This window comes from Otolemur garnettii, unplaced genomic scaffold (assembly GCF_000181295.1).
Source record: "Otolemur garnettii isolate 467f Iridium unplaced genomic scaffold, OtoGar3 scaffold00156, whole genome shotgun sequence".
NCBI lineage: Eukaryota > Metazoa > Chordata > Mammalia > Primates > Galagidae > Otolemur > Otolemur garnettii.
This window is the reverse complement of record NW_003852551.1, coordinates 721793-736137: the sequence shown is the minus strand read 5'-3', so window position 1 is coordinate 736137 and position 14345 is coordinate 721793. Positions and strand designations below refer to the sequence as shown.

Genomic DNA, 14345 nt, shown 5'->3' with positions numbered 1-14345 from the left:
TAAGTCAGCAGCAGTAGGAATGTTGATATAACAACAGTAAGAGGAGGAGTAATAGCTGTTATGAATGCAGCCGTTCTGGCAACTGCTATTTTTCGCACATTTATAATACGGCAAGCTCTCAGTTAATCCATATAACTATGTTGTGAACATTCAGCTTATATGTGAGGAAAATGAAGCTCAGAGAAGTTTGGTTACTTGACCAAGGTCACACAGCTAAAAAGTCAGAGCTCAGCTCTGTCAGGCTGCTAAACCCATGCTCCTAACTCCTCTGCTCTCTAGCCTCTCAGATAAGCCACTGACTAGTCTCTAATTTGTCTCATGTTCTCCAGTAAACACAGCTCTGAAGCAGAAATCAGCACTGTATGCAGGCAGGAAAGCAGGACTGGTTCTATCTGACAGTTGAACAAACTGAGGTTCAGGAAGAAGAGGTGACATAGGTCACGTAACCAGGAAGAGAGTGACAGAGCTAGAAGCTGAGACTTGAGGGTAGGCTGAGCCTTCCCCCTGTTTCAGGGCTCAGGAAAGAGACACACAGGGAGCCTTTCCCCTGGCCCCTACCTGTTGACAAAGTCTGAGGGTCCCAGCTCCCCAAAGCAGAACTTCTTGTGCTGTGCCTCAAGCTTTCCAAACCACCTACTGCCTACACTGTTATCACATGCATTTGTGTCTCCATCCTCCCCCTGATGGGGACAAACAGGCCAGTATCTCTCGAAGGCCTGTTTATCTGACATTGCTGGGGTCCCCAGGGTCTGTTTATCTCAAAGCAATACAGAAAAGGGTCTGCTGCTTCTAGTCAACAGATGCAAATCCCTGCAACTCCCCTGCCCCCACCAATGTTTAACCTGGAGACAGAGGTCAGAGGGAGCTGGGGTGAAAGGAGCAGAGCAAGAAAGATGCCTGATTTGTGTAGGAGATGCAAAGGAGAGAGAGACTGGGAGAGGGGTGGGATAGGCTCTCACCTACGTCAATGACCCGCTGCTTGGCAGTGGGTTGCCGGGAATGCCAGTGTTTCCAGAACCGCAGTTGCTCTACCGGGACCTTCTCATTGTCGAAGACAACCATCACCACACTCTGCAAGCACAGCAGGTCACTGTCACCCCCAGCCTGGGTGACCTGAGTCTGGGTCCAGTGGCTCTGCCTCAGTTTCCAGATCCCATGGCAATAGGCTATTATCAAACAGCCTTTTCCTGGGGGCTTTCTTTGTCCCAATCAGCAGGTGTGTCTTGCCCCATTCCACCCTCTCCCCAGGCTGCTCCAGGGCCAACACACCTTGACTTTGTTGGAGGACAAGGCAAGGCCTTTGCCACCTGCTGGTGTCCGCAGGGTGACAGGGTAGAACTGTCCCTTATTGAGGTAGGCCATGGGCGACTCGCCTGACTTGATGTGGATGGCTTTGGGGGAGCCCAGGGTGTACTCAAAGTCACTGTGGGGAAGAAGAGGGGGTGTAGTGAAGCTAGGCTCCCAGGAAGGAGTGTCCCAGAAGAAAGTGAGGCAGGAAGCCTGAGGCTATGTTGAAGGCTTACTGTATGACCTGGTAAATCACTTTACTTCCTTGGGCCTTAGTTTCCACATTTTGCGGGTTCTATTTAATGGCTTTCCCAAGCCACATCCTGATGAATGAGAACCCAGTGAAAGCTGGAGAGACCCCTGGGGGTGACAAAGCCCTGAGGGAGGATAATGGCAATAGAACCTTAGTTTTCAAATAGGGTACTAAGTTCTGAGCTCCCTGACACAGCCCTGGAAAGAGATGTGGAAATCATTCTCTCTCTTTTTTTCAGCCTTCACTCCTCTCTTGTCACTCTGATTTTGCCTTCTCTGCTCTGGAGACAGTTTGGGGCTCTCTCTGCAGCCCACTACTGGGTGGCTAAGGATCCAGAGGGACCAACTTACCTTTTGAGACTGGGATAGTCCTCTGGACACTGGGGTTCCGGGGATGCTTTCAGGATATCTGGGAAGAGCAGTGACTATAGAGAAACAAAGCCACACGAGAGAATAAATGGGCATATTCAAGCTGTAGGGATCTCAGCTTGAACAGCTGTTACAGCCTGAACAGTACAAGTTGTGCAGTGCACAACTCAGACAACAGTACATGATACTACCTCAGCTTTAAGACACTTTCTTCCATAATTCCAAAGCCCTGACCTTTGTACTACCTTCTCTCCTGCACATGCACAAACAGATCCACACTATGAGGGACATGGGGGTGGGCCCTCACCTCCTGTGGGTCATCTTTGAAGGTGCTGTCTGGTTGCCAGCGCTGTGTGGGTGGCACCCCATGAATGCTCTCAAACAAGGAGTTGAGGGAGCCATTATCATATATATCACTGGTGGGCAACAGGTAGCTATCCACAGAGCCAGGCTCCAGCTTGCTGGGGACTGGCGGGGGGGGAGCTGCCTTGCCAGCGTTGGGTACGGCCCCCTCCAAGCTCATCAAGTTATTCTTCTTGAGCAGATCTGGATACTCTGGGATTCCAGATACATTCTCTGTCAGGAATTTCATGAGGTGTGTGGGGCTTTCAAGGGGGGTGAGGTCTGTCTCATATTCCACGCCAAGGTAGTGCCTAGAAAGAGAGAGGAAGGACTAAGTCAGTGAACTGCATCTCTCTGGGGGAACGACCATCAACAACCATCACACTGACACACCGACCTTCTTTGATGCAATATAATGTTTACACCTACCCAGCATACACAGAGCAAGTGCTATAGCAGGTTAACTTGTCACAGGGAGAAGGGTGTTAAGAATGGAACCAAGTACAGGTTCAGGGTTGGGGGGAAGCATCTGTCTCACCCGTAAGAGTACTTGCTAATCACAAAAACGAAAAGTTTATAGTCATGTATTTCTCAACCATAGTCAAATGTCCCTGTTTCAAAATGTTCCCACCTCAAAACAATTGTATTGAGTCATCCCCTGGGGATGTGTACAGGGTTGGGGTGGGAGCATCTGTGAGTATAGTTAATAAGTATCTAGAAAAAATTCTAGAAGGATGTACCCCAAACTGTTAAGGGAGACAGGGGTATAGGATTACAGGAAAATTTTACTCTTTACTTCATGCATTTGCATATGTTTGAATCTTTTGCAAGAAACAAGTATTGCTTTTGTAATTAGAAGAGCTAATAACAGGCCGCATGAGCTCAGGTCTGTAATCCTAGCACCCTGGGAGGCTGAGGCAGGTGTATTGTTTGAGTTCAAGTTCGAGAACAGCCTGAGCAAAAGCAAGACCCTGTGAACAGGACCAAGACCCCATCTCTACCAAAACTAGAAAAACTAGCGGGACATTGTGGAAGGCACCTATAATCCCTGCTACCTAGGAGGCTGAGGCAAGAGGATGGCTTAAGCCCAAGAGTCTGAGGTTGCTGTGAGCTATGATGCTGCAGCTCTCTACCCAGGGGGAACAGAGCGAGATTCTGTCTAAAAAAAAGAAAAGAAAAGAAAAAACAAGAAGAGCTAATAACATTTCTAAAAATTAGTTCTGAGAAAGGTCCCCAGTGTACTGAAATCCATTCTTCCTGACAGGTGGGGAAAGTGACCCTGAACCAGCCACACCCTCATGCTGGGTTTCCAGAAAAGTTGCAACGCCTGCCTTAGCAGTTTGGATTTTCCAGAAGCCAGAAGAGAGGCGCCCAGAAAACTTCCCACCAGAGGCCCTACACGTCATTTTTAAGAAGTTATCCAGTTGACAGGAAAAGTGAAGCAAGAGGGACAAGGTCTCTGCAGCGCCCATCTGGCCACGAGCTTGGCCTGGACTACTTTCTAAAGGAAAGGAACATTGATGCCCCGAGGCGCTGATGCCAGGCAGAGGCCCAGCAAGCTGGGGGAAGAAGTACAAGAACCCAGACGTCCCTTCCAGAGGCTGCAGGGAGGAGGGTTTTGGAGCTGGGACAGAAAAGCTGCCTCCAGGGCTTTTTCAGTAAGGCTTTGAAGTTTGTTTTCAGTAAATTCAGGCCCACATGGCTTGCAGGCATTTGAGAGGGGGTGTGTGTGTGTGTGTGTGTGTGTTTAAGCAGAGTTTCATTATAACTTTCATGGGCTCTAGCCTCTTCTGCCTTTACTGACCCCTTCAAAGATATTTAAAAATACCTTTTACAACTGCATTTTTCTATTATTTTTAATTAATATATAGGTATATTATATTAATATTTTCTTCTGATTTTAAAGAAATTAATATGCTTTCATGGGCCCCCAAATGGACTGTGGCCCCCAGGCACCAGCCCCTGTACCCAGTGGGTAAGTCAGCACTGTGTTAATGAGCTCCAAGGTGGAGGTGAAGTGAAGGACAAAGACATGGGGATGGTGTTGGCAGCCTCACCTCTTTCCTTGGTCCATCCTGCCCCCAGTGCTGGAGGACAACATCCGCTTCTCCTTGGGGCCCTGAAAGGAGAGGAAGGATTTATGTATGGCTCTTGGCTAAGATCTGGCAGGTAGGAAGCTCAACCTCCCCTGGGGCTTTCTTTGGCCAGACAGAGGAGCAACCTTGGTCCCTGGGACAAAATCCAAAAGTCCTTCACTTTGGCAGGAGCTCCAGCCATCATTAGTCTGAGCCCCAGGTTAGGGAGCAAAAGAAGGAGCATGGAACTTGGAGTCAGGCAGGCCTGGCTCATGTCCTAGCCTTACCACTTAGAAGTATACTGTGACTTTATTCATAAAAATAATAATCAAATTTTTTTAATAAAGTGCTTCATATGCAGTGAACCTTGTACTAAGTGCTTTCTGGTCTCTAATTTAACACTGACAACCACTCTGAGGCATCTATTGATGTTATCACCATTATACAGATGAGGAAACTGAGGCTCAGAGGGACTCTTCATCTTAGTGCTTAGGAACCTAAATCCAGATTTCTCAGGTTCTATTTATTTCTAGATCCACCACATACTAGTTATGTGACTGTATGCAAATCCTTTCACCTCTCTGGATCACATATCCTCATCTGTAAAAACAGAGCGAATAATAGTAATACCAACCTTGGGGGTTGTTTTTAGTGCTTAGAACAGCACCTAGCTCATGGAGATATAAACAAGGTGGCCATAAAGTTCGTATGCAATTAAGTTGCACACGAACTTTATGGCCACCCTGTGTGTGTGTGTATGTGCCATTTTGTACTACTGCTATATCATGGAACATTCTAATTCATTTGTCCTCAAGGCTGATAAAGCCAGAACCAGGTCTCTAATCCAGTCTAGCAACTCCAAAACCTGGGCTCTTACCATACCCCATGAAAACGTATGAGGGAAGGTGCCCCAAACAGTGCCAGGCATTGAGTAAGAAACATTAAGTGGTAGCCTTTAACATTACATTGTGGTAGGACTAGAACTCATACTTCTAATTTAGTGTTCTTCCCACTGCAATAGACCATGCCCTCACTATCCACAGGGCTACTTTGAATCTGGGGTACTCTGGGATGGGAAAGGCAGGGCAAATATGTCTCACCAAGACACAGTTCTCCACCAAATCCCCTTCAGAGCCTGTCCCCACCATTCTGGCCCTGAGAATGGCCTCTTGCCCAAGGGAGATGATGCTGGATTTTATTTTATGATCCAATCTCAACCTATAATCCCAGGCTGGAGTTTGAACCCAGGCCTAGAATTGAGGCCTGAAGGCCAAGACACAAATTCAGTCAGAGGGGTGAACGCACCATGTAGTAATCATACAGGAAGCTCAAGGCTGCAACGCTGTCATCGTCCCCATTGACCCTCATCATGGCCTTCGTGGCAGCTGTCAAGGGGTTTTCCAGGTATGTCTTCCAGGCTTCATCCTCACTAGTGTAGGGGAACTTCTGGAAGTTGACTGTATCATTCTTTAGCAGCCGCACAGACCTGAAACTAAATGCAAGTAAGGAGGATCAAATTAGGCCACCCCAAATTTAGGTCCAGAGATGGGCAGTTTTAGGCCAATGCCCAGGAATTCAGAGAGTTACTAGCTTTGAAAACTTGGAACCACTTCATTTGCCACCATCAGGCAGTGTGGGGCAGTGGAATGGACACAAACTCTGAAGCTTGCTGTAGACTTAGGGCCTTGCTTTCCTCATGTACAACACAAGGACCCTCATCCTGAGCTTCCAAGACTGCAAAGAAGATTTAATAAAACGCCTCTGCAGTGGATACTTAGGCAAGGGAAATTAGCCTAACGGACAGGAAATGACAACAACAAACTGTAACGCGGGAACAACAAAATGTCTAGATGACCCAACACACCAGTTCTTCTGAAGATGTTGTCCTCAGGACCATGAAAGATACAGATGGCCGCAGAGCATTTCAAGCCAAGGAGAACGAAAGACAGCACCAGGGCTAGCAGGTCATGAGGCAGAACCAAGTCTTGGGAAATGTCATTACAGACCAACCTTTACTATGGGGTAATGGGGCAGCCCTCTGAAACCAGGAGCTGGAGTTGACTGCTGCAGTGCACACAGAAGCAGGCAGGACCTGGGCACTGGTGCCAAGAAGCTTGGGCAAATGCGAGGTACGGCAGCTCAAGAGACAAGCTATGTGGGCTTAAGGGTAAGCAATCAGGAAAGGTGTTTTGGAGGAGGAAGACATTTCAGTCAGGAAAATTCAGCACTGGGGATTATTTCACTGAGAAACAGGGGCAAGGAGGTGGGATGGAGATATAATACAGAATAATAATGATGATGGTAAATAAAATGATAATGCTCATCTTTATTGAACATTGACCGCGTTTTTTAGGCACTAAGCTGAGCATTTTTCATGAATCATCATCTCATTCAATGCTCACAATTACCCTGTAAAGCAGGTACTATTATGATGATTTCTATTTTATTATGGAGGAAACTAAAGCTCAGAAAAGTTAAGGGGGTTGTCCAAAGTCCCCGAGAGTGAGTGGCCCAGGGGGGATTCAAACTCTTGCAGGAAGATGCTGTGGTACAAACTGTTCTCAAATGTCAGTTGCATGAGAAAGACTAGAAAGGCATATTAAAGCACCAACTGCTTACACAATAGGGTGTCTAGAGCAAAGAACAATGTAGCATACCTTTCAAGAAAGCTAGAAAACAGGATTTTAAATTTTTCATCACAAAGAAATGCGTAAAGCAGTGGTTTTCAATCTTTTTTTATCTCATGGCACACTTGAACCTATAGTTAAACTTCTGTGGCACACTTACATTATATTGACCAAAAAAAAAGAGTAAAAAAAAAAAAAAAGAATAAAAAAATACATACTTACTGTGCTTTGAGAACTTCTTTTGAAAATAATTTAATTAATGATCTTTTGTGCCATGGCACACTACTTGAAAATCATTCACTGGTCTAAAGCAATAGATATGGTAATTACCTTGATTTAAGCATTCCAAATATACATGCATTGAAACATCACACTGTACTCTATAAGTGTGTACAATTATTGTGTCAATTATAAATTTTAAAAATTAATTTTTTTTTTAGACAGGGTCTCACTTTGTTGCTCTCAGTAGAGCGCAGTGCTGTCACAGCTCACAGCAACCTCACACTCTTAGGCTTAAGTGATTCTCTTGCCTCAGCCTCCCAAGTAGCTGGGACGACAGGCGCCCACCACAACAGCCAGCTATTTTTAGAGGTAGGGGTATTGCTCTGGCTCAGGCTGGTCTCAAACTTGTGAGCTCAGACAATCCACCCACCTTGGACTCCCAGAGTGCTAGGATTATAGGCGTGAGCCACTGCACCTGGCCTTAAAAATTAATTTTAAAATATTACAGATTTCTGGGCCCTACCCCTAAAGTTTCTGATTCACTAGGCCTAGGGTGGCTGGTATTTGCATTTCTAACAACTCCCCAGGTGATGCTGATAGTCTGGGGGCCATCTTTTGAGGAATCACTAGCATAGCACACTCTCTTAATCATGAGCAAAGGCACAGGAGCAGGAAAGTTGAGTTGTGCTCATTTAAGAGCAAAGAATGTGTGAAGGACAGTGGTAGGTGAGAAGATGAAGTTGTCCACGTTAGGAAGAGAGAGCCCCAGAGATGAAGTGGGCACTGATGGTAGCCGGGTGCCCCAGTGCACCAGCATTTACTATAATGTATTATACACGAGCACTCCTTCCATTAGCTCGTCTTCTTAAAAGGACTTTGCAAGGTAAAGACCATCTGCTTCATCTGTAAAGATGAAGAAACCTGAGTCTTGGAGAGAGTAAGAAAATGCCCAAGATGATCCAGGTCCATGATGCACTCAGGATTTAAACTGAGAATGATCGAGCATCAAAGTCAATCTTCCCATTTAGACACCTTGCTTTTCTTTTTTTTCTTTTTTGGAGACAGAGCCTCAAGCTGTCCCCCTGGGTAGAGTGCCGTGGCATCACAGCTCACAGCAACCTCCAACTCCTGGGCTCAAGCAAGTCTCCTGCCTCCACCTCCCAAGTAGCTGGGACCACAGGTGCCCACCACAACGCCTGGCTATTTTTTGGTTGCAGCTGTCATTGTTGTTTGGCAGGTTGGGGCTGGATTTGAACCTGCCACCTTGGGTGTATGTGGCTGGCGCCTTAGCCACTTGAGCCACAGGCGCTGAGCCAACACCTTGCTTTTCCATATGTAGGAGGGCAGTCTCTACTACAGCAGAGACTAGTGGTAAAATTTCAACACCATGGCAGACTTGTGGGTGGCAAAGGACCTTTGTAAATCATGCCCCTGGAAGTGCCCTCCTGCCACCCAGCTGCTCAGGGCCACATTCTCAGACTATAGTGGGAACAGCAGACCAGGCCATACCTAGGCACACTGAAGTGACAGCTCTCCTAGGGGCTTTATCTGGGGTGGTGTCTCCTATCCTGCTGGGCCCCAGGGTGTGGGGAGTTAGGCTCTGAGAGGGAGAACGAGCTGTCATACAGGAAAGAGAAATGACAGAAACCTTCCTGCTCCAGAGAGGTGGAGAGTGAGGCACACCCTGAGTTTCTGCTGCTATTATAAATCAAGGGGCCTAAGATGGAGGTGAGACGAGGGCTCTCCTACTCACCTCCTGGGCCTTACTAAGCAAGCCCAGAGTGGCCACCCTTTCCCTCTCCTCAGTCCCAGGCTAAAGAGAACTCCCAAACAAAAGAGGCATGAGAAAAGCAGGGACTGCCATTGGACAGCCCCCCAGGGGTCAACCAGGATACTTATTTGTAATAGAATGTCTAATAAAAGCCCCCACCACATAGGATTATGAGGATTAAGTGTGTTGGCATAAGAAAAGTGCTTAAAAGTGTGTCTGGCAGACAACAAGTGCTTAACACATACAAGCCATTATCGTGCTCTGGGCCAGCAGATGGAGTTAGGCAATTAGGAGGTACAAAGTGGTACAAGGCATGGTCACCCTGCAAGTCAGTAGCAGGTCTGGGCCTAGAGCCTCAATTTGCTGACTCTGGTGGAATGACCATTAACAGCTTTGATGACATATGAGTTATTTTTACCCTTTTAAGAAAACAAATTGTAGAAGACAAAAAAGCCCTATAGAAACAAAAGAACAGGCAAGGTTTGCTGCTCACCTAGGAGGTTTTTCTGGCTTCCAAGGGTCTCTGGTCCATCCTCTTGGGATCTCAAAGGACCCTTTGATAAACAGCAGCTACTATACCTTCAGCATCCCTCAGGCAGACATGGTGCCAACTGTCTCTCTGTGTTTTCTCATCTATTCCACACAATTAGCCCAGAGGGATGGAAATTACCATCCCCTTTTGCAGAAGGGGAAACTGAGACTCAGACTATATCACCTCCTCCAGGTCACTTAGCCAGGAAGTGATGGAAGCTCAATTTGAACTTGGACCTGTTGGACTATATGATGCAGCTCTTAACCCCTGTGCAAGTCTCCTTTCTAGATTCCTTTCCTACTCTAGAATTTTCCCTCTTTTAAAATACATTGAACCAGTTCTCTGGTGCAAAGCAGAAAGGAATTTCCCACCTACACAAGGCAGAAGAGACTAAGAAAGCATGCTGTCAATTGGAAAAGTCTCGGGCCAGGTGCTGGAAGCCCTACTGTCCTGGTCTCCACACCTGTTCATGCCTGCCAATCAATTCCATGTCCCAAGACTAAGCATTTGGCTTCTAGAGAAGTCTTGACAATGGATAGATAACAGTTAATATTGACTTGTATGTCAAATCCCAAAATCCAAGAAACTCTTGGCTCTCTGCTCTGTCAATGATTGAAAATAAGGGTTAAAAACTCAGTTAAGTGAGAGAGGGAAAAAAGTTGTCCCAGGAGCTGATACTGGATCACTGTGAAAAGGAATGTAAGAAGACATGAGCGATAGGGCCAGAACAAAGAAGGGAAACTAGGTGGCTTCCAACCTATGTGCTAAACTCTCTTGATGTCCCTCTCCAAGACAGAATTCCTGAGCTATCAGAGTGTCCTGGGTAAGGCTCTCAGTCCTTCTGCACCTATTTCCTCATCTGTTAAATGGGTCTAGTGAATGTCTTCCATATGCCAGTCAGGGTCTCTTCCAGGTGCTGGGGAATCAGCCAAGAACAAGACAGATAAGGCTCTGTTCCCATGGAACTTGCAGTCTAATTGGAGAAGATAGATCATAAACAAGCAAATGAGTTAATTTTATTTAGTGATAAGTACTATGAAGAAAATGAGAACATAGTAACATAATGAAGTAGTCATCCGGGTGGCTACTTTAGAGTAGCATTCATCTCATGAGTTGTTAGGAGAATTAAGTGCATTAAGGTAAGAAATGTGCTTACCCCAGTGCCTGCCAGAGAATAATCACTCAGTAAATAATAGCTAACATCACCATCATCATCGCAGAACCCCCAAGTGAGAGTAAAGGGGAGACTCTGCCTGAGTTCTTAAATTATCATCCTGTTCTTCCAAGTCTTCTCTCTGTGAACCAGGTTGTATGTCAAAAAAAAGAGAGAGAGAGACAGTGTAATAACACCCTGTCTTAACTTTCATTTATTATCTTGTGGAGCCTTCCAACATATGTGATGTGTTATTATCCCTGCTTTACAGACCAGGAAACAGATAACAGATGTTAGGCGACCTATTCCAGAAGACTGGCCAAATAAGTTACAAATCCAGGACTCCTGCGATCTGGCCTGGGAACTCTGAGACTTGTCACTTTTCTACCAAACCACTAGTTTCAAAGAAGGTATATAGTAAAGAGGGAAAAAGCAATAAATCAGGGTAGCATCATCCATGAAACCATCCAACCAGCATTTCAATAAATACAGGAGAACCTCCATAATTGATCACCACCCTACATTGACCACTTCCTTAAGTTGACCTAATTATCACAGACTGGACATGCACCACATGTACATTATCAGTACCAGTGCAGTGAAAAGGGAATTAGACCTAATGCTTTACGTTGACCACCTCTGCCTGTTGACCAGTTTGTTACAGTCCTTTGGGTAGTCAACCTGCAGAGGTTCTACTGTATTTATCAAGTAACTACTATGTGCCAGAACCTGTCTTAGGAGAATAAGAAAATGAGGTTATCTCTGCTGACATGGAGTTTACATTTTAGTGGCAACAAGACAGACATGACCACAAAAATAAACAGCCAGTATGAGACAGGTGAAGAAAGTATGAAGGAAAAGAAGCAGGACTTCTAACCTGCCTGACCCCAGGAGAGTGATGGATGTTGGCTGAGAAGAGAGGTGGAGAAGGAGAATGGAGATGGGTGGGGAGAATCTTGGACCTTCTAGATAAAAGGAGAGGCAAGATCAAAGGCATTAGCCTGGCACGGCTCCCAGATCTTGTCTGCCTACTGTGTGCCAGGTGTGAGCCAGGTGCTTTGCATATGTTGCCTTGTTTTAAGGAAGACCAGCCCACTAAGGAGGAAACTCATGTCCGAGATTTGACAATCCCTCATATTTGCATAGCATGTTATATTTTTCAATGTGTTTCTCATACATCTGTCATCGCCTCTGATCCTGCAATGCCCCTGAAGGTAAGGAGGGAAGGTATGACTGTCCTCATTTGATAGCAGGAAAAACTGAGCCATGGAGAGGGCCACTGGTTTGCCTAAGGCCACCCAGCTGGTACCTTGTGGCTTTAGGCCTAGAACTGAGGTCCCTGGCTCTTAGCATCAAGAACTTTCATAAAACCATCTCCTCTGAGCCTCCCAGTCTGGATTCTCCTCCATTTGGGCAAGAGTTGGAAACAAGATCAAGAGAGGCACTCAGGAGTTGACCCAATAGATCTTGCTTCCTGCAGCCTCTTGTCCTCAGCCTGTAGGGATGTGCAAACTCCCCAGGCCGTGGCTTTAGGGTGGGTGGGGCCTTTTCCCAGCACATCACTCTGGGTTCACAGCACAGAAGGGGTATGGTACCAGCTGCTTCATGCTTAGCCAGCTCCTTAGTCTCCTGACTCCAACACACATCATTCTGGCACCAGGATAGAGAAAGCATAGTGGGGATTCATCCCAATAAATCCCTTCTGACTTGAAATGCCTACTGCTTTCTGGCTGAGCTACTTACAACTCCCAATGAGACTAAGTCTTAGCCATTAGTTGAGGTCTTTTCCTCTGTTAGAATCCTAGTAATTTTGGATGCAAAGAGACCTTATAAATCCAGTCTCAGAGAGAGACTTGCCTAAAGACACGCAGCATATAACAGGATTGGGACTCAAGGGTCCTAGCTTCATGTCCACTGTCTAATCCAATCACTGCCCCATGTCATAAGCATCTCAATAATTCATAGGTGCCAAAGAAAGGACTCTTACTCAATTTTGCAGAAGGTGGCAGAAAAACCACCACCAAAGAGAATAAACTCAAGACCCACCAAAGGTGCCTGGCACAGGACAGATCCAGCAATCTAAATCCCACTTCCCTTCAGCCTGAGAAGGAAGATTTCCAGGGGCCACCTGAACTGGGTGTTGACACCCAGGTACACCCAGTCAACTACTTGCCAAACCCTGTGTGAGCCATCCAGGCTCATTAGCAGTGATCAATCACACTCACTAATCACCCACACGGAGGCCCTGCCACAACTGCTTACAGCAGAGTCATCTTTCAGTCAACCCCATGCAAGGTGTTCCCTGGGCAGGACAGGGGCATCCCAAGTTTCTTATGCCTGCCAGTGGTCCAGCTGGTTTTCTTGATGCACAGGTTGTGAAATGTGCCTTGTCACATGGGCCAGGGGGCTCATGTGGGGGCCTCAGAAAGGCAGAGCATAAGGCATGGCTCTGTAGCAACTCCAGTTTGAATGAGGTAATATGAGCTATGATTATGGGGGTGGGCCCCAAATCGAAGCAGCCCTGGGTTCCACTTCCCGCTCTGCTACATACAAGCTGTGTGACCTTATGCAAGCAACATGACATTTCTGTGCTTCAGTTTTCTTACCTATAAATGTGAACTATGAGAAGAAAAACCTCACAGAATTATGATAGCTGCTTTTCATTGAGGCCTTACCAAGTGCCAGGTGCTGGCTAAATAATATCTAGTGTCATCTTCCAACAACTTTGTGAAGTAGTACTGTTGGAAGATGCAGTGAGATAATGCAGGTAAAGTGATCAGCATAGTGCCAGCCCGAAAATGATGTATTATCACTAATACTCACTGTGTGGGACAGTCCCCAACAAATTGTATGACAATTCACAGCCTCACTTTCTTTTGTCCATAAAAGGGAACATCTCTTCCTGTCTGGCAGAATCTGACCTGCTGCTTGGAAATTTCCTTCCAGGTAAGAGTAACAAGTACCACTGGCTTTCTCATCTGGATCTAGGTTGACAAGTAGAGGGTGGTCAATCTCCAATAAACACGTTCAGCTGCTTGTTAAATTAATTATGTGCCCTTTTCTAATTATACCAGAAACTAACTTTCTCCCTTTTGAAAAATTCTTCCCTGTATGGTAATCTTTCTTTCATGCTATAGTCCCCTCTTGGTTTCTTGTCCAATTTTTTTTTCCCTCTGTTGTTCAATTGAGGTATGAAAGAAGCTGAAATCCACCTCTAAACCCAGGGTGCCACATCCCTTCATTCATTCACTCACTGATTCATTCAACAAACATTCACTGGGGATTAGTCTTTAACAGGTCGTATGCCAGGCACTGGGGACACAAAGGTAAATAGTGTCCCTGCCCTTGAAAGTTCCCAATTTTTGCTGACCTCCTGGCAAGGCCAACAGAAATAACACCAAATTATCAGTAATTTCCCTTCAAGATTTTCACTAGGTCAGTTGTTCTGACCTTATAAGAAGGAAAAAGAATACAAAGAAGCAGCCATCTAGATTACTTGCTGCATTCTACAAATGGGAAAGATGAGTTCCAGAGAGCAGAAGAAAGACAGGAGAGAGGAAAGGAATGCAATTTTTTTTTTCTTTTGGAGACAGAGCCTCAAACTGTCGCCCTGGGTAGAGTGCCATGGCATCACAGCTCCCAGCAACCTCCAATTCCTGGGCTTAGGCGATTCTCTTGCCTCAGCCTCCCAAGTAGCTGGGACTACAGGCGCCTG

At 46.0% G+C, this 14345-nt stretch overlaps 1 protein-coding gene across 2 annotated transcripts in view; it reads right to left on the bottom strand.

Moving 5' to 3' along the window:
• GRHL3 (grainyhead like transcription factor 3) overlaps positions 1-14345 on the bottom strand; it is a 33846-nt gene that overhangs the window by 15197 nt on the left and 4304 nt on the right. For both annotated transcript variants that reach the window (XM_003799764.1, XM_023519109.1), the window contains exons 2-7: positions 5631-5817; positions 4308-4369; positions 2216-2561; positions 1891-1964; positions 1270-1423; positions 960-1071 (exon numbers count right to left, since the gene is read on the bottom strand). In XM_003799764.1, coding sequence (XP_003799812.1) covers positions 960-1071; positions 1270-1423; positions 1891-1964; positions 2216-2561; positions 4308-4369; positions 5631-5817 — 935 coding nt within the window. The remainder of the gene's footprint in view (positions 1-959; positions 1072-1269; positions 1424-1890; positions 1965-2215; positions 2562-4307; positions 4370-5630; positions 5818-14345) is intronic.